The 27,443-nt window shown below is 33.3% G+C and overlaps 1 protein-coding gene across 1 annotated transcript; it reads left to right on the forward strand.

Annotated features, from left to right (window-relative positions):
* The first annotated feature begins 11,384 nt into the window (after nt 1–11,384).
* Nucleotides 11,385–26,962, forward strand: LOC18101185 (uncharacterized). Its single transcript, XM_006380657.3, has 24 exons — nt 11,385–11,677; nt 11,778–11,887; nt 11,967–12,132; nt 12,220–12,320; nt 13,144–13,216; nt 13,320–13,455; nt 14,486–14,646; nt 15,212–15,336; nt 15,418–15,517; nt 18,031–18,127; nt 18,449–18,500; nt 19,045–19,146; nt 19,221–19,367; nt 19,506–19,668; nt 19,778–20,008; nt 20,094–20,248; nt 21,222–21,350; nt 21,457–21,574; nt 21,715–21,910; nt 22,104–22,215; nt 22,298–22,452; nt 23,805–25,224; nt 25,527–25,721; nt 26,119–26,962. Exons 1-24 carry the CDS (start codon nt 11,542–11,544, stop codon nt 26,587–26,589), a joined length of 4,851 nt encoding a protein of 1,616 aa, XP_006380719.2. The 5' UTR covers nt 11,385–11,541; the 3' UTR covers nt 26,590–26,962.
* The last annotated feature ends 481 nt before the right edge of the window (nt 26,963–27,443 follow it).

Here is a 27,443-nt window from a genome sequence, read left to right on the forward strand (position 1 = left end):
TATTTTGTTTTTTAGCGTGCAACTAGTTTTAAGACCCCACCTCAAGTTGGGCATGAGAGAAGCAGGAGGGGTACGAAGGTTGCATGGATACCTGAATGCCCTCGTGTTCTAATTTAGGACACACAAACCTTCATATACTCGATTACGAGCTTCTTTTCTTTTTCCTTTTAGTTCTTTCTCATTTATCCTTATCCATCTTTTTTTGTTTTTTTTTCAAATAAAGATATCTTTAATTTAAAATGTATATCAAGAGACTAAGTTTGTTTTTTAAAACGATTTTAAAAATATAACTTCCAATACCCATCTGGGTTTTTTTTACTATAATATTATTTTAAAATATTATCTTTAAAATTTGAATTAAAAAATTTTATTTATCACAAGATCAACCTCTTACCGCCTATTTAGAACCCTTGAAATTAAATTTAATTTCAAAAGTTAAATTAATTTTTGTATTTGAAATCCTTTTAAGAAGATGTAATATTTTATTTATAAACAAGCTATTCATTGAGGAGATGTACTTGCAATTCTGCATTAAAGCAAAATAATCAAGATTGTTATTTCAATTCAATTCCATGAATATTTCAAATGGTATAATTGAATTCAATTATGTAATTTAATATTTTATTTTAGATATAAAAATTATAAAAAATTATGAATGGAATACAAATCAAATTTCAATTACAGATATAACAATTTGGTTCAAAAAAGACTGATAGAGTTTAATTCTCATTTACTGACAACATTATAGATAGGCTACAAGGGTCAGGAACCACATAAAAAATGCAGTGGTGTCATTTCTGACGAATTTCACAAAAAAGAAAAGTGGAGGGCAGTGGGGCTTTCAGTCAAAATGTTCATGCATGTATAGGGTGCCCAGTTATGATATATTTCTTTGAAGAACCGTCGTTTGGGGCCCTTATTGTCTCTGGGTGTGCCATGCATGGCAACAATACTACGCAGACATGGCTCCCACTCCAATCATTCGATGTCACTGGAAGTTTCAATAGTGCAGCATCTAAATTATGACTCAGCTGCATGACGACTTCATGGTTTGATTCCGATACACTCCTTTTTCATATATAATGGTTGATCAGGAATCTATCTTTTCTCATTAACAGATTTGATTGTAAGAGCCTAATTCCAACTTGCAAGGTGGCTATGTGGGCATCATTAATCTTCAAAGAGTTTACAACATCGGCGTACGTCAGCAACGAGTTCATGAAATTGTTAACATCGATCATAGCCTCGCTACTCTAAATATTACAATTACATTCCAATTTGTTTTTAAAAAAACCATTTTTATTGTAGGTTATTTCACAAAACAGTTATAAAAGCATTTCTGTACAAACAAAAGATCGTAATAGAAAGAGAAGGAAGGCAACAGCAAGAGGCAAAAGATACACCTTATCTTCAGAACATATTAGACCAGCTAAGCAAACTTCGAGAACCTCTAATCAAATCCAAGCACGTGTAAGTGAAGCTATCAACTTTTTTCAACCATAAAGCTAGACAATGAAGTATTAACTCAAAGACCGATTTTTAATCCGGTATTTCATCTTGAAATATCAAAAGATTTCTGGCCAACTAAATATCCCCACAATATATATTCCGAAGGCCAAAGTGAAGATATATATAGCTTCACGTTGAAACTTCCCTCTAATTAGGACACTCCTTTGAATCATGAGTGATTCTAAGGAACTTGGCATATATACACCATTTGATCCAGACTTACTCCTTTCATAGAGCAACTCCTTATCTTCTAGGTTTCATATAGCACTGAAGGAAAAGATGCTCAATGGTTTCTCTATATATAAAAAAAAAAACCCACAAGATCATTGTCTATTAAATTTCTTTTATCAAGGAAGTCCCTAGTGCATATCTTGTCATGAAGTACTAACCATATGAAAACTTCAATTTTTAGGGAGCCACATATTTTTCCATGGAAGAGGGGGGAAAGGACATACCGGGATAAGCAATTCTGTCAACTAAGATGCTACGGGATTTGACAATGTATTTCCCATTTCTTTCAATACTCTGGTATTTGGACTCTTCATGAGATTGATTTAAACTAGCTCCATTTAGCTTTGTGAGAAGAAGATTAAGTTGATCAAGTTCCTAAGATCTTAGAGGTCTTTTCCAAGATAGATTCTAAGACCAACAATCTGGCTTAGTAGAGAGAGCATATAAATGGGGGGAAAGATAATTAAGAATGCCAATTTCTAACCACCAGTCTGTTAAAAAATAAATAGCCTTCCTATTTCCCATTTTAAAGCGAATGTTGTCTTTGAAAGCTGCTGAAATTCGACCAGCAGTGCTGAAATTTGAGTAAACTTGATGTTTGCATCTATGTCTTATAATTCATTTTTATTGTCATTCTATTACATGTGCAAAATCTCTTGGAATGTTTTGTTTCTGAATTAATCATCAATTTTATGAAAAAATATTTTAATTTGTTGATGGAAAATAAATTAGAAGAACAAGAAAAATAATAATAAAAAAAATTTCCACTTTTGATGTTCAAAATCATAGCTTGATACTTGAATTTTCAAATGTTTACATATTTTATCCTTCTTACCTAAGGATTTCATGTTTAAATCCTAAACCTTTTTTTTTTTATCCATGTGTGTTAAGGGAGGAGAGATAAAATCATAAAAAAAAAAGAAATGAAAGAACTATTAATTTGATCGGCTATATTCTTGCAACAAAAATGATGATCTTAGTGTTAATGAGTTCGTTTTAATAACAACCAAATATTAAATGATAAAATTAAAAAAAAATAAGCCAGAAAAAAATACAGTTGTAATGGATAAAAAAAGAAGCTCAGTCTCTCGGGCTAGGAAGATCCAAAGCTCCTAGACCTCCAGAAAAAAGGCCGAGGTGTGCGGGTTTGGAACAACCCACGCATTTGGGTCTTATTTTTATTTAATTTTTTAAGAGGCAAATGATAGATTGTCTATCCCTTAATACTTTGAAAAAAATAACAATCGACGCGTTGTCTACATTGCCCAGATTTCGGTGATAGGTTGTTGGAATTCAGGTTCATTTGTTTCAAAGTAAGAAAAGTTCATTTTCAACAATATTTTGACCCGACCTCCAAGGTTTCGCTTGTTTTTTTATTGGAAAATGTTTTTGTGAAAATTTGAAATATATTTATTTTTGTTTCAAATTATTTTTTTGTATTTTTATATTGTTTTGTTATGTTAATATTAAAAATATATTTTTAAATAAAAAATACTTAAAATAACTATGTAAAATATTAAACCGGCTCCAAAGCTTAAAAGATTGGGTGTTTCTTTTTCTATTTTACTAGTTTTATATATTTTTAATTTGTCCTTCCCTCCTCCTAGATTTCGCGCCAGGGTTTAACATCCATATTACTTCTACGACAACCCCACAAATTCAAAGCTAAGAATTCAAAAAATCAACATGGCCTTACTCACTAAGATTCAAGAAAGATATAATGCAATTCAATATGTTTCAGAAACATAAGACTCGATTTTCGATGCTTTGGTTCCTTTCCAGCTCAATCAGATATCTCACCAGTAATGATGAAGAAGAAGATGAAGAGAATGGGCCGGGGAACATCAAAAAATCCAAATTGGTTTTGAGGGAGAATTGACATTGAGGATTCAAGAATCATATTTTGTAAATGGTTCATGATGCTGCAAGAGAATCAAGGAAGACGCTAAACAGAAAGAGAGGTCTTGCAATGATGATCAAATATAGCGTTGAGAACCCAAAATTCTTTTAATTGATATTGTGGTACAAAAATATAGTATTTAATATATAAAATATTATGGTTTTTAATTGTAATAATAATTAAAAAAATTTAATTGATATTGTGGTTTAAAATTTTGATATTGTGGCTTCATTTGTTCAAAAAAAATTCAAAAATCTAATAAAAAATTTCACTATTATAATATATAAAAAAGAATGAATACTGTTTTGTGAACAATAAAAAACATTACATGTTTTAGCATTATGTATCATGTATAATAATTGTCCCTTCATCTATTTTGACTATTGATATTGACCATAAACCCCTTAAAAAAATTGATACTTAGGTATTTTTAATTAATTTTTTTTATATATGCGAATAAAAATTCAATCCACTTTATCAATAGAATTTGTACTTTTTAAAAAGTTAAGAAGTAGTTTATTTTTTGAATAATATAAACTTGAAATTTTTTGAAAAATAAAAAATGAAACTCGAATTATCTTAATTTTTTTTTGGAAGGCTCAAGAGGTATATGAATTTACATAAGTAAATTTAGAGTGGCTCTCAAGATTTTTGCATTTGTGGTTCCCAAAATATATACTTGAAAATCATACTAAGACTAAATAAATAAATTTAAATGATTTTTTAGGCCCCCAACAAAATTTAGCACCTTCCAAATTATTTTTATTTTTATAAAATTCTGATAATCTTTAACATTTAAGAAACATTAAGAAATCTTTCTTCACCTTAATTTTTTTAAAAGTAGATTGAATTTTTATTAGGATATAAGGAAAACTGCAGTTTAAAATATTTAAAAAAACTGATTTTTTGGGGATTTTTGGTCAATGATAATGATCAAATCAAACATAGCGACAATATTTATCCAAATAGGATAATTCAAGAATAAAATTGATCAAAATGATAGTAAAGGTATCATGAGTCATAAATCCAATTTCAAGGAGATAAAATTACCATAATTAAACCTATTTATTTGTGTTTGGAAGAAGAAGAAGAGCAACAAATAAACTTCCCTATATCAATTGTTTTTAGCAAAACTTTCTAGGTTATAGCAAATGTTGCTAAAATGTTATCAAGCATTAACTAATTAGGGTAAATGCTACAAAATATAGTAGCATTTATACTGATAGTAATTTCTTGTTTGCAGATGGACAAGGATGGTGGCATGTGGTCATTTTCACTACATTCTACCTTATTTAAACCAATATTTCTTCTAGGATATGTGGCTCCTTCCTATAAATCACAAGAGAAATCCCAATTGATAGAGAAAAGAGATGAAGACAAACAGGGCTTTAAATCCTGTCATCCAAGCTGCAATGGCATGGTCCCTGTAAAATAACTCAGTGGCTGAATTTGGATTGGAGGCAAGTGCATGAACGTCACTGTACATAGCCTTAAATGAGCAATGGCAACAATCTTCTCATCAATGACATGGATACGTAGCAGCAATAATGACGGGGTGTTAATATTGAGGGTTGAGGGTGTAGTTTAACTCGTCAATTTGTTTTTTAAATATTATCAATTTGCTTTTTAAATACTATCAATTCGAGTTTTATAAATCTAGAGTCACTAGAGGTTTACATGATCATTAATTTTGAAGCCCGTAAAATTAATCGAGATACTTTCAAACTAACCCAACAACCATGTTAATCTAAAACAAAACAATGGCAGGTGGTGGAGGCTGGCACATAACTAGCCCATAGAATAATTCATTTTCAATATCTTAATTTAGGCCTTAGGCTTTAGAGGGTCGGTGAGTTGGGACCAAATTGTTGGGAGTCTTTGTTAAGGATGACATAAATTATTCGATTCAAATTTTAAGAACTGACAGCTAAACCGATTAATATTTCTGGGATAATAAAATTTTATTAATTAATTGAGATATTATTTAAACTTTAAATTGGAATTAAATATGATTTAATTAAGGTTATTAATTTATAAAATTATATAATATATAAGAGAAAGTTTATAGCCTTGGCGGGGCTTATAGATACTACTAGATGTCATACTCATGCGATGTCGCGGGTTTGTAGCATGTTTGTGCGTTATTGTGGATTTATAGAAAAAATTAAAAAAAAATTATATGGAGAAAAATTATTGCAATTCACAATGTTTTCAAGGGTAAAACCATAAAGCTAAATTATTGACTAACTTAATATTAAAAAAAATAAACAAAGAAAATTTTGAAAAAAATCATAACGAAAGGAAAAAAAAACCATTTAGGGAAACACTGTAGTAATCTATAGTGTTTCATGAGAAAATCTACAATTGTAATTTTTAACCAGTTCAATATTAAAAATAATAAAATCGATAAAGACAATTTTGAAAAAAATCATAACAAAAAAAATCATATAGGGGAACACTGTAGCAATCCATAGTGTTTTAAAGAAAAAAAAAACTACGAAGTTAAATTCTCAACCAGCTTAATATTAAAAAAATAAAATCGACAAAGACAATTCTGGAAAAAAAACAAAAAATCATAAAAAAGAAAAAAAAATCATGCGGGGAAACACTGTAGCAATCTACAGTGTTTTAAAGAAAAAACTACAAAACTAAATTCTCAACCAGCTTCATATTAAAAAAATAAAATCAACAAAAACAATTCTGAAAAAAAAAACACAAAAAAATGAAAAAAAGAAGAAGAAGAAGAAGAAGACAATTTTGGAAAAAAAAAGCAAAAACAAAAATGAAAAAAAAAACATGTGGGGAAAGTTAAAGCTAAATTCTCAACCAGTTCAATATTAAAAAAAAATCGACAAAGATAATTTTGAAAAAAAAATATATTAGAAAATACTGTAGCAAAACAAAAATCATGTGGGTAAACATTGTAACAATCCACAGTGTTTTAAAAAAAAACTACAAAGCAAAATTCTCAACCAGCTCAATATGAAAAAAATAAAATCGACAAAGACCATTTTGGAAAAACAAATTCATAAAAAAATAAAAAAACCATGTAGGGAAACATTGTAACAATCCATAATATTTTAAAGAAAAAACTACAAAACTAAATTTTCAACCAGTTCAATATTAAAAAAATCAACAAAGATAATTTTTAAAAAAATACAAAAACAAAAACAGAATAAAAAAAAAAGGACAATCTTGGAAAAAAAATGCAAAACCCGAAAAAAATGAGAAAAAAAAAGATTAAAAAAAATGAGAAAAAAAAAGATTAAAAAAAAATGAAAAAAAAAACCTACAGAGAAAGCTACAATAATCAGTTACTTAGGCATTTGATATTTTTGGAGGCAAGATTTTAATTAGGTCTCGGGCCTTTCTTTTCCGATTCACGAGCAGCCAAGGCATTGCATTATATCTCAATTTTTTTTTTCACCAGGAAATTATCTCTCCATTGCAAAAGTACATACGATGATCAAGAAAATTCGGATGTCAAATATGCTCTCAACTCCATTCATTATATATATATATATATATATATATATATATATATATATATATATATATAAAAACTTGGATGCGTAATTGGATAATATATGCTAAAGATGCTTCAATTAATTATAACACATTTATTTATTTAGAAAGAGTTTATGGAAACATATGATCATAGTTTTTAAACCCGGCCCGGTCCAAGGCCCGAGTTCCGGGTTTTGACCGGGTCGGCCGGGTCAATTCCTATTTTAAAAAAATTCAAAACGACGTCGTTTTATTAAAAAAAAAGTCGACGGGTTGCAACCGGGTTTTGCCGGATCAACCCGTCGGGTTGGTCGGGTCACACCGGGTCATGACTTTTCCTATTTTTTCATCAACCCGGCCCGGTTCCAGCCCCAGGTCGCCCGAGTCTCGGGTCGGCCCTCTGGGCCTAATTTCAAAACTATGCATATGATAAGTTATTAGACCCGGCTCAGTCCATGATCTGGTTTATCAGTTGGGTGAGTTAATATGAGTTGATTCGATCAATTAAAATGACATTATTTTATTTTTTAAAAAAAGTTAGATGACATCATTTTAAATATTATTTTTTTAGAAAAAATCAAACCATGTTTTGAATGGGTTAACCGAACCATTCGAATGTGACCACATCAACTTGCACATGATTTTTTTGAAATCCAACCCCAACTAGGTCTTGAGTTGAGCCGACTTGACCTATTGGACTGGTTTTAATAACAAAGTTTGTGTGGATGTTTATTTGTGTATGTGTTTTTCTTCTCTTTCCCTTTTAATTCTGCGTGGGCTACTAATAAGGTTTTGTTTGTTTTTGTGGTATAGTTTGCATTTTGCTCCAATCATAAATTAAAAAGTGTTTAATTAATTAACACATATGACAATTTTTCATGAATCTTATTGAAAACTTTATCTCAAAAATTTAGATAAGAATATTTATAGTTTATAGTTTTTTTAAAAAAAAAACTTAAAAATGTAACCACATAAGCTACATGGTATCAAACACACTAGTTTATTGGTCCGCAATCCGCTGCGAGTCGGACTAATTTTTTAAAATGCAAGAAAAAAATACATTAAGAGCATTGATAATTTTTTGACTATGTTATTAAACCTATCTTAATGGATCAATCTTGAAATCTCATAACCTATCTGTCTAACTTGAGTTTCTAACTAAATCGCGTAGGAGCTAGCCCGAATTAAATTGATTGATTTCATAGATCAAAATGCAATCTTGATGATTAGTAAAAACATGGCTTAACTTTTAACAAAACTTAAAGATGATATTTTTTTCACAAATAGTATTGAGACAATGATAGATTAGATCGATCTCAGTCCCCTAGCAAACAGTTTCATGGACTCCATTGGATTTAATAATTTGTTTTTTATAAAATATTTTTTTTAATTATATGATCATAAAATTGAACACCAACCCAAAAATAAAAACTTATTTGAGACAGTAATAACCCTATAGAAAACAAACAAAAATAAATCATGCAGTTTATTTCCTAAACAATATAATATTGAAGGATAAAACAACAAAAATTTAAAACAATTAAAAGATCAAAAACAAAAAAAGTATATCTGGCTAGTAGGTGAACTCGTCAAACTTATGAACCGAGTAACCCAGGTTAGCACGCTAAACATGTGAACTGGATTATAATTTGTTTTTTTTAATTATTTTTTATTTAACTATATGATAATAGAAATAGACGATCGTAAAATCAAATATCAACCCAATACTGAGATGTCAAAAAAATAATTAAAAAAAGAAATAAAAATTAAACTTGCTTGATCTGCGAACCGTGTTAACCAACCAAACATGTGAACACGTTCATGAACTTTATAAAAGTTTAATGGATGGCTTTTCTCTAAAACTATTTTTTTTTACAATATGGAAAAAAATAGATGAAAAAAAAAGTCAAGTTCAATTAAAAAAAAACCCCAACAAACCCATTTTGGTTTCATAATTGTTTTCTTAAACAAAAACAAAATTGGAAAAATTAGGAGACAAAAATAGATTAAGATATTTAATATCGTAATATGAGTTATTTACTTTGTTATGTTTAATTAAATTTTTTTTATTAATATCAATTTGAAATAGAAATCAACACACACATAAGATTTATTGAATAAAATAAAAAGAAAAGACATATTATGCATGGCTGCAAATATTAAAAATATTATAAGAAATAAATATTTTTTATTTCTAAAAATAAATTCAATATAAAAAAAATATGAATCATACTAATCTCTTTAAAAATTAAACATATCCTATATAATTAAAAAATAATCACTATTTCAAAAAGGATAAAGAAGAAAAAAAACCCCAAAGTAAAATACAAACTAAAAAATTATTTAAAAAATATAAAAAGCTTCAAATTAAAAAAAATCAAAACTATATATATATATAAAAAGAATGAGGCCAAGCCAAACGTCTGACCCATGAATAAAGAGCCCGTGCATGGACCTTAATATTTTTTTATAAGATAATGGAGCGGACAACATGTTGTCTGTCTTAATTAAATTTGAAAAAAAATAGACGACATATCTTCTGAAATCCCCAAATTCCAACTATAATGGTGGTAAAAAATTGGTTTGGTTGGTTTTTTATTCTAAAACCTATTTTCCACCCAAACACACATAGAAAACATCATAATAACCTTGTTAAACAACCCTTAACCTTCAAAAGTGCAAAAAACCCCTTTAAACCCCAAAATCAACTCGAAACCCGATTTTTTCCTGAGCTCATATATGTTTTTAGACACTTTTAAGATAAAAAAAAATACATAATTCAATCTCTCCTCATCATATAGAACCATTTGAAACAAAAATCTATTATTTTGATTGCTAAAATCATAGAAATTATATCTTTCTCTTTCTATATTAGAATATGATGATTCTGTCTCTCTTTTCTTTTACCCAATAAGAATTGAAAAACAATGAAAATAAAGTTTAGTATTAAAATTAATTTTCTAGAACTAAAGGAACCAATTACTTAATAATTAAAAAGAATTGAGGATTGAAATGTACTTTTTAAATAAAATTGAATATACCATTTATTTTATCCTTTTTTTATATTTCCACTTCAATCTTTTTATTCAATTTTTTTAATAAGTTCCCATACATGTAGCGACAACAGCATTCATTAATTGGAAAAGTTGAAACTTTGTAAGATTTTAAAGATGGAAAATCTTCTTCTATCCTCTTGTAAACAGAGTTCATTGATTATTATTATTTTTCAATTGCGTGCGAGATGTAGTTCAATTGTTATCAATCTAGTTGCATTAATAGTTATCTTTATATCAAATCAGTATGGTTAGTTTTGAGTGATGTAGTTTAATTGGTCAGGTTTTAGATTTGCTGTTTAAAAGTCAATAGTTTGAATTCTACAAACTTCAGGGTTACTAGAGGTTTATATGATCGTTAACTTTAAGGTCTGTGAAATTAGTTAAAGTGCGCGCAAATTAGGCCGAATACTCATATTAAAATAATAATAAAAAAAGATTGCCTCGTAATTCATTCTCTCTTGAGACCTAAGCAGATTTAATATTTTTAATAGCTTTTTTCAGTAAAATAAAACTCAAATCTCAAGTAACTTTTATTATTTATATTTATATTTATAATTATATATATTGATGGAGGATTGCATCATACTGTATACTCAAGTCCCCACTAAACCAAAAAAAAAAATAAAATCCATGCAAAGATACTAAAACGGTGTTTAGAAATACAGTTGAAACTGTATTTTTAAAAAATTTTATTTTTATTTTTTAAAATTATTTTTTTATATTTTCAGATTGTTTTGATTTGCTGAAATCAAAAATAATTTTTTAAAATAAAAAAAATTATTTTGATTTATTATTGAGCAAAAAACACTTTGAACCGAAATCACTATCATACTCCCAAATATACTCTAAGTACCTACTTAACGTTATGGTTGTTTGTTTTGCCATTAATTTTTTTGTGTTTTTTATTATTTTGATGTATTGATGTTAAAGATAATTTTTAAAAAATAAAAAAATTATTTTAATATATTTTAAATAAAATACACTTTAAAATACTTCCTACACCACACTATTACACCAATACCATTTCAACGTTTTCACAGGAAGGAAAGGATATTGAATAAAAGGGATATCACACACCAGTAATCTTAGAGGGCTAGACTAGAGCCCACGATAGGCCCAAACATGAAAACTTCTTATAAGCCCAAACTAAAGTCTATAGCCGGCCTATTATTATGGTCTTCTTCTTTCAAGTTTCAACTGCTCTCTCTCCTCTCTCACCATTTACAAAGTTGTAATTCAATATTCAGATCTAAGCAGATATAAAATTTTGAAGTCTAATGATGCTGATACTATTATAATTATACAAACAGTGAAGAGAAACACCAGAAAGCTAAGAGAATGGAGTGGACAACTGTGCAGCATCTGGATCTACGACATGTCGCTCGTGGTTTTCACAGACCATTACAACCTCATGCTGCTGCTTTTCACCCTACTCAAACTCTCATTGCCGCCGCGATCGGAACTTACATCATCGGTAATTTGTTAGGTTTTTATTTTTCATGCTTTTTTAATAATAATAATAATAATAATAATAATAATAATAATAATAATTTAGTGTTTTTCTTTTTCCTTAGAATTTGATGCAGTAACAGGAAGCAAATTATCTTCCATTGACATTGGTGCATCCGTTCTTCGCATGGCTTACAGTCCTAATACTAGCCATGCTGTTATTGTTATGGTTGAGGTTGGTCCAAATCGCACGCATTTTCGCGTTTAGCATTTTGAGAGCATTTAGTGATGATTTGTGATTTGTTTAATCTTAGGATGGTACGATTCGGTCGTGTGATTTTGATACGGAGCAAAGTTGGGTTTTGCATTCGCCTGAAAAGAAAATGGAACCCTTATCTTTTGATACGGAAGTTCATATGGCTTTGACCCCATTGCAACCTGTTGTTTTTTTCGGCTTCCACCGCAGGATGAGCGTAACTGGTTGGTTCATGTTGTTCACTCTTTATTTCCTTATTGTTTGTTATAAGTTGCAGCAATTTTGTAATTGTGAAAATGTTTTGTGTTAAGTGGTTGGAACGGTTGATGGAGGAAGAGCACCCACAAAAATAAAGACTGATCTGAAGAAGCCTATTGTAAATCTTGCTTGCCATACGCGCCATCCTGTCCTGGTAATTTATTTATAGTTTATGCAATAAAATAAAATAAATCCCATTTTATCTGGTAATCCAATGAATCAGTGAAGAGGATCTATGAACATTCACATTATAAGCTTAGGGATCATCCATGGATTGATTCTCACATTCAACACTAGTTATTTGATGACCCCAAGAATAAAGTGATGGAGAAGAGCAGTATACTCTTTGTTTATCAAACATGAAAATAAGCATATATTTCTCAATCCTGCTGATGGTGCTAGCGAGGGAGAATAGTAAATATGATAGAAGTACACAGAGTCATGGTTTGAGCAGAAGTAGTTGACCATATAAGAGCAACTGCTTTGCATAGTCCTTTTAGACATGGAGTAGAGACAAATACTGATGGAGCTTAGAGACTTTGAGATGCCAGCTTGTGTTTGAATGTGTAGTAGCTATGTATATGTTTCTGTTGATTTGTTCTATTATATTGGCGGATGGTGAAGATAGCTGTACATGGACTTGCATAATATATAAGTTGTGGGGACAGTCTACATCTCAAATGTTTCCATTAGAAAAGGGGGAGGGCTGTATTACGAAGTTCACATTTGATTTTTATTAACAATCAGATCATTCACATTTGGATTGTAAAGAAATTAATGGATAAAATCTTCTCAATCAAATCTATATTATCAGATCAAATTGGATTCAGACATTGCTGAGGTCTGATCCAGTGCAAGTCCTGATTACTGCTTGTGTCTGCCTACTGAATGCTGTGTCTAAGCTTTAAGCTTACTTACTTCATGTTCAGTAGAAGTTCTACCAACTGTTTGGTTTAATTTTGCATTATTTCTTCCAGTATGTTGCTTATGCAGATGGTTTGATTCGAGCTTACAATATTCACTCATATGCTGTTCATTACACATTACAACGTAAGATTATTGATAATACCAGTATTTATTTTAGAGGATTCATTATTTAGCCTTCTTCAAACACATTACACTCACCTTTTCTTTCTTTGGTTCAACATTGCAGTTGATAATTCCATTAAGCTAATTGGTGCTGGTGCATTTGCTTTTCATCCAACGTTGGAATGGATTTTTGTTGGTGATAGACGTGGTACCCTTCTGGCATGGGATGTCTCAACAGAGAGACCTAGTATGATTGGAATGTTAGTTGTTCTGCAGTTATTCTGTTTTCTTGTATGTTTAACAGGCTATACCAACATGTTTTGACATGCATTTCATCTTTCTTTCTATCCTAATTTTTGTTGTTTGGTTTTGCTAATAGAAATTGTTAATGGAGAGACTACTGATTCTCCCTTTACTAATATGTATAGAAATTACTGCTAAGAGAATTTTGGTATCTTCCAGTTGCTGGTAGTTCATTGATTGGAAGTTAGTGACTTCACTCATTGGAAATTTCTTAGTATAGTTGTGGTGAATGCACAACACCTGGATCTATTTTGGACTAGCTAATAAAAATGCAATCCATTACCTTTCTTTTGTAAACTATAAATTGCAACTATCAGTTTTTTTTTGTCTTGCAATGAAGGGTTGGGAAAGCTAGACCCTCGTTGTTCTTGTGATTTTAAAAGATAGGGCTTGAAAATATTACAATATAACTAGAAAAGTTAACCTTTATCAAAGTGGAAAATCAAATGCCTGAATGCGGCACCTCTAAATGAACATATAGGTATCTAATAAAATCACTTCAGTGATGAGTGGACCTTCCCAGACGATGGAGGTACACTTGCAGCTCTATTTAATCATGATGCTTTCAGCTTTCTTAAGTTTTATACCATAATTCCATCTTCCAAAAGGCAATAGCCTCATCATAGTTTGTCAATACAAGAAGCATACATTTATTTTCAAGAAAAAACTAAAAGCCAAAAGTGCATATAATTTAAATGTATAGTCTCATATTGCATATGACCTTAGGCTATTAGTTGGTGCAAAGGAAGAAGTTTTGAATTGGTATTGCTAGGGTGTGACGATGGGTTTGAGTTTCCAGAGTAGTTACTTGATGCAGAGTGCTAAATGGCCATATCTATTACTGATTCTCTTCCAAACCCTACTCTGCTTTGGCCATAATTGGAAATAAGCTAATGAATTGTTCAAGAAGCTTTTGATTCTTCCATTTTTCAGCTGATTGTTCTATTTGACTTCATTTCTAATGATCTGCTTTGTGTGCAATTGCAGAACACAAGTGGGCTCCCAACCAATCACATCAATTGCTTGGCTTCCAGCGTTGCGGTTACTTGTTACTGTTTCCAAGGATGGGACTTTACAAACGTGGAAAACACGAGTGATACTGAATCCCAATAGACCTCCAATGCAAGCAAATTTTTTCGAGCCTGCTGGTTAGTCGCTGTCTTTTCGAACAACCATTCTGCTTCAATATCAAAAGAATACACTGATATATCCATGTTGTTTTTTCTATATGGTTTCATAAACTTCTCTTAGTTGTACTTGAAAGTTATTTAATTCTTGCTGGTGGTAGAGGTAAAAGTTAAACATTAGACATATCTCATTCCCATCCCACCATCATACATTTGAGCTAATGCCCAAGGTCTGAATTTAGTTTTTGATGCTAGCGAGGAAGGTCACTTCTGCAGCATGTTTTGTTTCTTTGTTATTTGTCGCAATGTGATGGAGTTAGTGGAATGTTTTGCTTCTTTAAATATTCTGTACATTTTTTAAACAAGATAAATTGTTCTTGTGGGCTAGAAATGGATGTCATCTATAAAATTTTCAGGGGATGAGGCTTAAGTAATGGAAGAGTTGAAAGGTCATGAAAAGACACCTAAGATCTAGAGATTTCAGATGAATTTTGACTGATGTTTCAATATTTTTAATTTGTTCATTTTTCTTGTAATGTTAATTGTAGTCAGAGACTGATTCTTCTTTATGAATGCTGCTGTACAGGAATTGAATCAATTGACATCCCGCGTATTTTATCTCAACAGGGTGGAGAAGCAATTTACCCTTTACCGAAAATTAAAGCCTTAGAAGCTCACCCCAAACTAAATTTAGCAGCTCTTTTATTTGCAGTTAAGCACAACCATCTTTGTTCGTCAAATTCAAATTCTTATACCAGAAGCTTAAAGTGGATTTGTTTTTCTTCGTGACAGAATATGACTGGTGTTGACAATGTAAAAAGTAGGACTGCTTACACTAGGGATGGAAGGAAACAGCTTTTTGCTGTTCTGCAAAGTGCAAGGGGATCATCAGGTGAATGATTTGTTCAATCTGGAATCCTGGATCTGTCTGGAAACTCTTCCATCTTTTTTTGTTTGAAAATCGGTTCTTTCAATTTATTTCAACTGATTTTCTTAGCACATTGGGATATTTATTCTTCAAAGTTGCAAAATGATCTTGCTAATACTCTTTATTCAATAGCCTATTCTGATTTTAATTTTTATGTGTTTTATGAAAGATGATACATAGGAGTACTGACATGTGGTGGACAGCAATGGATTTAGGTTTTGTTAATTGTTTATTGAAATGGGGTTGAACATTTGTGATTTGACAGTAATTCAACAGATATTAGGTGGGTTGAGTTCTAGGTGCCAGTTGCAGGGTTAGCTAGCTGCAAACAATGTAGTTTTAATATATGAATTTCAGAGAATTTTTATTTTTATGGACAAGGATAACGCTTCAATAAAATTTAGAGATGTAGAAGTATGGAAATTAGTGTGCAATGACCAGGAAAGCTGAAAAATGAAGAGGACAAGAGTTTATTATAGGTGGGAGGGAGATGTACTGAGTAAACAAACACATTTTTAATGGAATTTTGGCAGATTGTAAGATTATTGTAGAGATCAGCTGTTTCTTCAGTTATATGGTGGAATAGAATGATTTATCTTCATGATCATTTTCTAGAATGGGATAGTTTTTCCCTTTTACTGTGTGATGCTTTAGGGGCTTTGTGAGGTGTTTTGTGGGTTGATTTTCATTGGGATGAGATTCTATCTCAAGTTGTTGTTTCATTTCTTTTTGCAGGGTGTTATGTGTGTATAAAAGTCACTGATTATTAACATTTTGAAAGTTATAGTTAGAGTTGTGCCTCTTTTTAGATCCAAATCCTTGTAGGAAGGTTAAGTGAGAAGACTTTGGGGGCTTTGTGAGGTGTTTTGTGGGTTGATTTTCATTGGGATGAGATTCTATCTCAAGTTGTTTCATTTCTTTTTGCAGGGTGTTATGTGTGTGTATAAAAGTCACTGATTTATTAACATTTGGAAAGTTATAGTCAGAGTTGTGCCTCGTTTTAGATCCAAATCCTTGTAGGAAGGTTAAGCGAGAAGACTTTTGTCTCTGTTGAATTATTTAAAGAAAAATATAAAAGTTGAGTGACGTATACAAGGGGCTAATTTTTATTTGTTCTTCAGTGTCTTTAGCCTAGCAGTAAATCCTTTTCCCCTAACTCATCCATCCGACCCAGTCTCAGGTTCAAACGTGAGGTCTCCATCTATTAAGAGGGGCAGGGGTCACTGGACTAAGCCTAGTGATTTTGAGTCTAACTACAGTTACTATTTGAAGTACAGTTGTCATTTGAACTGGACAGAATTTGATAAGTGACAGGAATGCACAATCAGAACCCTAGCACTGGAAAAGGTCACAATAATGCAAAATGGTAGAAACATTTTTGTACATCCATATAGATGATATTGTTTTATCTCTTTGATGTCCAAGTATTGGAGAATGTTGCTTTGTGGGACCTGGATGCTAATTTTTGTGTTTTATCATCTAATATCTAACGCCTGTGGCTTCTTCCTTAACAAATCAATGACCTGAACTTCACTGTTTCTTTCCACATCAAACAACTGTTCTAATTTTTCTTTTCTCTTTTTACTTATTCCCAAATTATAATAATTTGTCCTGAAGCCTGTAGACATTCATGGAGTGGAAGCCTCCAGGACTATGAAAAAGCTTTTACCCACTTTGATGTGCTAGAAGTTGCTAATTTTTTCCTGACACAGAACATGCATTCCTGGTTTAACAGGAGCAGCCTAAGAGCTACAGCGGGCGCTCACCCCTTGATGCCTTGAATTAATTCAACAAATATCTGTTGTCTTATTTTGGAGGCTTCCTGTTTGTTCCGAAATGACAATTTTTAAAATATTTTTAGGTCTCTTTGTGGGAACTTCTAATCTAACTTCATAGGGTTTCTGCAACTTAGACGACTGTTAAATCTTTGCTTGTAGTTCAGTGTTGTTTGTTGCTTCATTCCATTGTTTTAAGAATTAAGTTGCCTGCCATTTAGTCCTAGTGCCACTTTAGCTTGTTCCATCCCTGAGCCCGCCAATAGTCATATGCATCTCTTGGAACAATAAATGGAATTTTGTTGTTTACAAGAACAGCAACAACATGGAATTGCTTGTATTGGCAGGGCAGTCATTATCACCCATGGTGGGAAACATGGTGCGAATGTACGGTTAAAATATTGATTTATATTTACGACAGGCACCACAGGTTCTTAACTATATATAATAGTGATTCCTAAATCTTGAAAGTAATAACCCTATCCAGAATCTTCCCTGGTTGTTGTTTAATGGGAACAACAACAGTTAATGAAATTTTATTTCTTTCATTATGATAGTTATGTTCTTTTGCAATAACTTCTGTTTTTAAGAGTGGATGATTAATTTTTTGATACCATCTTGCCACCATCATATTATCATATTGTGGATATAGTAGATTTGTGATTATTATCTTGATATGCTAATGGTAGAGGTGACTTGCAGCTTCTGTTTTGAAAGAAAAGCTCTCATCATTGGGCTCATCAGGAATTCTGGCAGACCATCAACTTCAAGCACAACTGCAAGAGCATCACCTCAAGGGGTAAGTGTGAACAATTACCTAGTTATTGGTTCTGACCAACAGAAGGGAGGCTGGTCATGTAGATTTCTAGAATAGTTGGCTCCACCCTTAGGTGGGTTAGTGAAAATGGTTTTAAAGGGGCCACATTGATGGTGATTGTTTGGAATTTTCAGAATTCATTTTGAGCTAGCATTTGTTCATCATGGCTTCCTTTTATTTCTGTGCTATGCTATCAATACTTAGCATGCAATCTTCTCTACTATGTAAAATAATAATAAAAACACTTATTATTCTTTTTATTTTGTTGTATGATTAATGACAAATTATTATCCTTCGTGGCAGCCAAAGTCAGCTGACAATTTCAGACATTGCAAGGAAGGCATTCCTTTACAGTGTATGTTGCTTCCCTACCACACTAATGCTATTATCCAGTCATTCTCTTTTTCCCTTCTTTTATAAATGTTGAATAATTGGACCATCGTCAGTTCTTCATTTAGAAAAGAAAGGTCACTGCTCCCAGAACCTGGCCTTTACATGACTTACATTCTACCTAATTATCTCCCTTCCTCTTTGCTGTGTTATGACTATCATTAAGTAAATGATTGAATTCATAATTTGTAGAAGGCATTATGTAATTATCATTGGGCCTAGCTGTGATGGGATGTTAAAAGTTTTAACTAAAATTGCATGACTGTGACTTGTGTTTTTATGTGTCAGATCTCCTTCAGTTCATATTTGAGTCCATAACCATTGTCCTATTGGTTTATAACACTTCCTTCAAGTGAATCAGAATTTATATGCTCGATATTACTTTTTTTATTCTATGCTATCCATCTGCATATCTTTATTGCATAGGCCAGAAATGTCTCTACAAATATCCTTTTTTGGGTCATAAACTGTATCTCCAATCTGCTCTAATGCTGACTCATGAATCACAGCATTTCATGGAAGGCCATGCCAAAAGTGCTCCCATATCTCGGCTGCCTCTCATCACTATTTTGGATACCAAACATCATCTGAGGGACATTCCTGTTTGCCAGGTAACTGAATTAATTATTTATTTTGATTTGCGTTTGCCTGATCTTGCATCTGACTATGTTGGCTTCATTGACAGCCTATTCATTTGGAGCTAAATTTCTTTAACAAAGAGAACAGAGTACTTCATTATCCTGTCAGGGCGTTTTATCTTGATGGCTTAAACCTCATGGCATATAATTTCTGCTCTGGTGTGGATAATATATACAAGAAACTCTACACATCGGTAATGTTAAAACTAAGTGCTATTATTTTTTGCTAGTGATATTGGGAGGCAATGTATTGCAACTTGAATTTCAATTATCAGATCCTTTTTGCAAGCTAATTTCATAATTTGAGCTGCTAAATCAAGTTTTTCTTTCAGATTCCTGGAAACGTGGAATACCAAGCGAAGCACATGGTGTACAGTATAAAACAACATTTATTTCTTGTTGTTTATGAATTCAGTGGCTCTGCAAATGAAGTAGTACTATATTGGGAAAATACTAATGCTCAGCCAGCCAACAACAAAGGAAGCACAATCAAAGGTATGCATCTGTCAAATTTGTTTGTGGCTGATATTGCCCACTGTTTTTGTGCACGTGAAGGTATAACAATCCGCCAATGACTAACTTCACTGCATTTCGACTTTTCTAGGTCGAGATGCAGCATTTATTGGTCCAAGTGAAAGTCAATTTGCAATTCTTGATGAAGACAAGACTGGAGTGGCTCTGTATATTCTGCCAGGAGGAGCTTCAAAAGAAGCTGGTGAAAAAAACTTATTACTCGAAGAAAACCATTTTGCTGAAACAAATGGTGCCTCTCTTCGGGGTCCTATGCAGTTCCTGTTTGAAAGCGAAGTTGATCGTATCTTTACCACGCCACTAGGTGTTTGAGGAAATGAGATCATTCTTATTTGATATCATGTTCATTAATGGAATATGATATTTACAGAAATCACACTTTGTTGCAGAGTCAACTTTGATGTTTGCTTCTACCGGGAGCCATATTGGCTTTGCAAAGATGGTGCAAGGATACCGGCTCTCAACTTCAGATGGTAATTATATATCAACAAAAACTGAAGGGAAAAAGTCAATCAAGTTGAAAGTGAATGAGATTGTCCTCCAGGTAAATAGGTTAATTTTCCAAGCAATACATATATTTGATGTTTAAAAACAAAATGGCAAAGAATAAAAACGGACCATGCTATAGAGTTGAGTCTTAATTGAGAAGCAATTCGTGTTCCTATACCCCAACAAGTAAACCTCTTTACCACTCCTTTTTATCGTGATTACTGAACTGTGCCCCACATGGAGTGCTTTCTGAAGCAAAATGTCAAACAGTAGCGGTGCTTCTGTGAAAGCTGGATCGTAGCTGTTTACAGTTAAAAGATCCTTTGTGTACATTGCTAAAAACCTATAGAATTGTATTGTCCTAAAACACATTATTTTGACATGGTGGCCTGACTTAACTGTGTGCATATGGGCCAATGGTTGATACATGTTTCTGTAGTAGATTTGTTCAGGTTGCAGTCCATAACTATTAGTAGGTTTTATAATAGGATATGCAGTTTTAATTCTAGTTACTGCCTATGGTTGGCTAAATACATGCTCGGTCATTGCAGTGGCTCAGGCATACTGCATTTGATTGAGTGCTTAGTTTGATGGAATATAAGACAATATTTTACATACCGACTCGTGCTTTTGGAACTTTGTGTTGTATTTAATGAATGTAATGAATATTGTTGTAGTCTCTCATGCATTTTCTCTTTTCTACAAGCATCAATTAAAGGGAAACCAAGAATAAAATACCATTATCGTTGTGAACAAACTGCCACCTTCAAGTTCTATCACGCATAAGCCAAAGTAATAAAGAGAGTAGTGTGTTATCACCTTCATTGCTAATATATGTTGCGCCTGTCATATGATAAATATGTATATATAGTTGCATCAAGAAAATAGACTTTTAACTCACTGTATAATTAAACCTGAGTCTAAATTTTCTAATCACTGACCATTGAGATGTAATATGTTATTTGGTTTGATGTTTTAAATTTTGAATTTATTTTCTGAAAACATTGCACTGTCAATTGCTGCTACAGGTGCATTGGCAAGAAACTCTTCGAGGCTATGTTGCAGGGATATTAACCACACACAGGGTGCTTATGGTTTCAGCGGATCTTGATATACTGGCAAGCAGTTCCACAAAATTTGATAAAGGACTTCCTTCAATATCCTAACAGAAAATTTCTTGGATGAAACTTGTCCCTTTTAATGATGATTTCAATGATTTTATTGAATTATACATATTTCTTGGAACACTTAACTTATTTGCACTTTAGATCCCTTTTGTGGCTTGGACCTGCTCTTCTTTTTTCTACTGCCACTGCGATTAGTGTGCTTGGTTGGGATGGAATTGTGAGGACAATTCTTTCTGTTAGCTTGCCCTATGCAGGTACATATCTTATTATATTTTGAATGGTTAGTCTTTTTACTTCATAGCTTGGTGTTCTCAGAAGTTGTTTATGGCATTAATTACAACTCTAGCATGCACTATCATCTTCCTGGTGATTGATACTAACTCTCTCTGTGCAGTTTTGGTTGGTGCTCTGAACGATAGATTGGTGCTTGCTAACCCAACAGATGTTAATCCCAGACAAAAGAAAGGGGTTGAGATTAAGAGCTGTCTTGTTGGACTCCTTGAACCTCTTCTTATCGGATTTGCCACAATGCAACACACTTTTGAGCAGAAGCTTGACCTGTCAGAAATACTGTACCAAATAACATCAAGGTCTTCCTCTCTTTTGCACAAGCTATCTTTTGTGTCCACTGGAATTTCACTGCATTATGAAACAAAACCTTGTTCCCAACGCTATATTAATTAAGGACCTTTTGCACTTTCCATACACTTTTCTGCGATACCAGTTTGTTGCTGCACATGAATGCTAGGCTTCTGACTTCTCTAATGTGTTATCTGAGTGAAGGTTTGACAGCTTGCGTATTACACCAAGATCTCTTGATATTCTTGCTAGAGGTCCTCCTGTTTGTGGAGATCTTGCAGTTTCATTATCCCAAGCTGGTCCACAGTTCACTCAGGTGAGTGAAATCTGATGCAGTACTCCCCACTTTTTTGTTTTTCATCTGAATAGTTTCTGAAGATGTTGGGTGGCAAACACAGGTGTTGCGGGGTGTTTATGCTATCGAAGCTCTCCGTTTTTCTACTGCTTTAGATGTTTTGAAGGATGAGTTCTTGCGTTCTAGAGATTATCCAAAATGTCCTCCAACATCACACTTATTCCACCGATTTCGACAGTTGGGATATGCCTGCATCAAGTAAGCAAATGAAAAATATCTTTGCCTGTGCGTGTTTATACACCTCTTGCATCTATCTCTTATCCGTACAATGATTGGTACTTACTGTGTGATTGTTATGTATGTTTGTGAGGTGAAACTGTTTAGGTGTAATGTCATTTATCAAGTCATGTTTCGGTGGACAACCTACGAGAGGCTGTAGGCTGTAGCTCATTTATAGACCTAATTATGCCAATCACCACACTTTCTTGCTGTTGATTTTCTCTAAACTCCTGTAACATTCTTATCATTCATTCTTTCTCCCTTTTGCAACTTTCTGCAATTTCCTATCTCACTCCAATAGCTTTTTTGGCATTCTCTGCATGTGTCAACAAGATTTTTGGTTTCACCTTACTTTCTCCTCTTTTTCCTAAATTAATTTTACAAAATTCAAGTCTTAAGGTCATCTAGAGAAAATACATTCATGTGAGGATATTTAGAAATATATTAATTTTCAATTTTTGGATAGAGGTCAATACTCTTATATTTTATTTTTTGTTTGTTCTTTTATCATTTGAACCTTTTTTTGGTAAATCCATCTCAGTTCTCTGGGTTATTATTTCCTTCTTGGTAACTTAAGCAACTTTTATATTGCCTGCATGCTAGTTTCTGTAACTTTAATATAACATTTCAAGGATCTCCTCCAAACTGTTTTATGGAACACTTTTAGCCACCCAATATGCCATCCTACAAAACATGGATGCTGGCATGCTTTTAATCTTTCCATTCATCTTAAAATAGTCTTTGATGACAGGTTTGAGTTTTGAGTCATCTACCAAGTACATTCATGTGAGGAATTGTATTTCTTGGTCATTCTTTTGAGCGAAGAACATTATTTTAAAGATTCCTTCACATTTTTCTAACTGTATTAGTCTTTCACTGCATCTCCCCACAACTTTCATGATAAAACAGCTGGTTTTTGTTCTCTCATTCTTGTTTTCTTCTCCCTCCACATGAGCATAACAGAGAATTGGAATAATTAGTGTTGCATGCGATGTAGAATGAATATAAAGTTAAATTGCTGGAAAAAATCTGTAGCCAATATTATTCTCTCTTCTGAACATTTCATGGTTTTCTTTTTGCAGATTGAAATATGGGTTACCTAAAACATTAGATCTATGAGTATTGTTGCTTTGTCTTTGTTTGTGGAATACAAGTTTAGTTTTTAGAAATAGGTGGTTTTATGTTCCATCTTACAACTAAGATTCTCATTTTCTTGAAGTGCAGATTTGTTGTGATTTAAGATGCAATGATGGTTACCTGTTGTGGTTGTATAGTTCTTGTTAAATAGCCCACTTTTTTTTCTTAAACTACTGATAAATATCAAATTGCAGGTATGGCCAGTTCGATAGTGCAAAAGAAACTTTTGAAGTCATTGCAGATTACGAAGGCATGCTTGATTTGTTTATATGCCACCTTAACCCCAGTGCCATGCGGCGCCTTGCTCAGAAACTGGAAGAAGAAGGTTTGGATTCACAATTGAGACGGTACTGTGAGAGGATATTAAGAGTTCGCTCTACTGGGTGGACACAAGGCATTTTTGCCAACTTTGCTGCTGAGAGCATGGTTCCCAAAGGTCCTGAATGGGGTGGTGGGAACTGGGAAATTAAAACTCCTACTAATTTGAAGAGTATACCTCAGTGGGAGCTGGCTGGAGAAGTGATGCCATACATGAAGACTGATGATGGTACCATCCCGGCCATCATTACAGATCATATTGGTGTTTACCTGGGTTCAATTAAAGGAAGAGGGAATGTTGTTGAAGTAAGGGAAGACAGTTTGGTCAAAGCATTTATCCCTGCTGGTGACAATAAGCCAAATGGGCTTCCAAATGCTTTAGCCAAATCCATATCCAATAAGTCAAATGGGCTGCCTGATGGTCACATGAAGCTTGATTCTTTGTTGGGTCTGGAAACTCTGACCAAGCAAAACGCAGGTACATCTGCTGCTGATGAACAGGCAAAAGCAGAAGAGGAATTCAAGAAAACTATGTATGGAACTGCTAATGATGGTAGCAGCAGTGACGAGGAAGGAGTGTCAAAAACAAAGAAGCTGCAAATTAGAATTCGGGATAAGCCAGTTTCATCTACTACCGTGGATGTCAATAAGATCAAAGAAGCCACAAGACAGTTTAAACTTGGTGATGGTTTAGGCCCACCCATGAGGACAAAGTCATTAACTGGTTCCCAGGACCTTGGTCAAATTTTATCCCAACCTCCTGCAACCACTGCCCCAGTTTCTGCCTCTGCTGATATGTTTGTTACTGATTCATTAATGCAACCTGCGCCAGTATCACAACCAGGTCCTATGGTTATGGGTGGAGGAGTTACAGCTAGACCCATCCCAGAGGACTTCTTCCAGAACACAATACCCTCCCTGCAAGTTGCAGCATCTCTGCCACCTCCAGGAACTTACCTTGCAAAATTGGATCAAGTTTCTCAAGGGGTTGGAAGCAACAATGCAGGTGGTATTCCCAACCCAGGTGCTGCTTCTGTGAGTGATATTGGTCTTCCTGATGGTGGTATTCCACCACAAGCAACTCAACTAGCTGCCCCACTTGCGTCCATTGGACTTGCTGATGGTGGTGTCCCACCTCAAGCTTCCATTCAGGCTGGTATTCCACCTCAGCCACAAGTTCAAGCGCCTCAGGTTCCCCTTTCCACACAACCTCTTGATCTTAGTGTTCTTGGAGTTACAGATTCAGGAAAAACTCCTGCCCCTGCATCTCTGCCATCATCTGTGAGACCTGGACAGGTGAATCTGCCTTTTTATGGCTTTAGTTTCCTATATTTGATTTTTTTTTCCTTTTTCTGCCAGGGTATGCTATTGCTTCTCATAGAATATTAGAGTAACCAAGTATTTCACCCAACTATGGGTGGGGTATATAAGAGAGTGGTGGCACTTGAGAGGTTATTGATTTGCAGGCATTTGATTGTACTCCCCCATGCTGTATAACTTACTGCTATGTGTATTGGCTATGCTCAGTTGACATGTTTGTAGTCTAGCTTGCCTTATCCTGCTCTCTTTCTTTACCCTTGTGGCTTGGCTCATTATAGGTTCCCCGAGGAGCAGCTGCACCAGTATGTTTCAAGACTGGACTTGCACACCTTGAACAGAATCAACTTCCTGATGCCTTGTCATGTTTTGATGAAGCTTTCCTGGCACTAGCTAAGGATAACTCTCGTGGTGCTGATATTAAAGCTCAAGCAACCATCTGTGCTCAGTACAAGATAGCAGTTACTCTTCTCAAGGTACTTAGATGTCATTTAAATCTTGGACCCAAAAAACTAAGTTTGTTAGTAAAAAATATGAATTGTTATAGGCCTTGACTGGCCTAACCAGCTGACAAGTTCAAGCTTAAGTAATGCTAGATGGGTTTAAATTGAAACAAATGAACAGGAATATAATCATGGCATTCCCTTGAGCCTGTTAAAATAAGATCTGTGATTGCTGTACATTTATTAATGATGATTAAAAGAAATTGAACTTCAGTTCTACTTAACACTATTTTTTTCTCTCATGGATACCTTTTGTCAAGTTATGCTCCAGCAATGCATGTATAAAATTATTTTCCATCAATTAGTATTCGCATTCAAGGTCCCTTTCCTAATGCCAGCAAAAATAATGCTTTAGTAATCATCTGGGCAGGAAATAGCACGGCTGCAGAAAGTACAAGGGCCAAGTGCACTCAGTGCAAAAGATGAGATGGCAAGATTGTCACGGCATCTGGGTTCTTTGCCTCTTCTGGCAAAGCACCGAATAAATTGCATCCGAACTGCCATTAAGCGAAACATGGAAGTGCAGAACTTTGCTTATGGCAAGCAGATGCTTGAGCTCCTCATTTCCAAAGCTCCATCAAGTAAGCAGGATGAGTTGAGAAGCCTGATTGACATGTGTGTTCAGAGGGGTTCATCCAACAAGTCTATTGATCCTTTGGAAGATCCTTCCCATTTCTGTGCTGCCACACTCAGCCGTCTTTCAACAATCGGATATGATGTTTGCGATCTCTGTGGAGCCAAATTTTCAGCTCTCTCTGCACCTGGATGCATCATCTGTGGAATGGGAAGTATTAAGAGATCAGATGCCCTCGCAGGGCCTGTTCCTTCACCATTTGGCTGATGTTTAAATGAGGAGATTTTGGCTCAGGAAATCCGGCCTTAAAAATTATCGGGTCCTTCACCAACAAAGTTGTAATGGAAATGTTCTTCGAAGAACCTCCGCACTACATCCTCAGGAGGGAACTAGCAGCGCAAGTGACCGCATGTAAGTGTGATTGATCTGTTTGTATTTGAGTTTAAATTCTTCTTTTACGTTGTTCAATTTTTTGTACAATCATCATCCCGTTTTTTTTACTGTGATGTTATAGCCGGTTTGTGTCATGGAACATATTCTATGTAAGTAGTTTTGTAGAATATGATATAGTTCCATGTGGTTTGTAATATATAGGCATTGAGCATAAGATTGAAAATGTTGATGAGTTTCTTCGCTGAAATGTGAGTCTTTTACGGGTCACTAAATGTGCATCATCTCAGAGACTATGGCAACCAATAACCAAAATGTTCTTCCTGCCTCAGCTTCTTTGGTGCCGTTTGTAATAACGGCGTTTCTTAAAAAGTTTATTTTTTTTTTAATTTAAAATTATTGTTTTTAATGTTTCTATACCATCAAAAATGATTTTTTTAAAATAAAAAAATTATTATTTTAATATATTTTTCAGTCTCATTTTGTGTTTTGGTTTATCTAGTTCTGGCTTCTTAACAGAGGGATAGGAACACTTGTCAACTCCCTCTGTTCTAATTTGTTTGTTCTCTTTGATTTTTCATAAATAATAAGAAATACAATAAATATTATGTTCATGAGGTATATCCAAAAATGATACATCATTCGAAGTTGTATTTTCTTTTTTTTATATATACATTTTTATGAAGACGAGAGAAATACCATAAATATTGTTTCAGTTAAAGATATAATGG

The sequence above is a fragment of the Populus trichocarpa genome, chromosome 7 (genome assembly GCF_000002775.5).
Source record: "Populus trichocarpa isolate Nisqually-1 chromosome 7, P.trichocarpa_v4.1, whole genome shotgun sequence".
In the NCBI taxonomy this organism is placed as follows: domain Eukaryota; kingdom Viridiplantae; phylum Streptophyta; class Magnoliopsida; order Malpighiales; family Salicaceae; genus Populus; species Populus trichocarpa.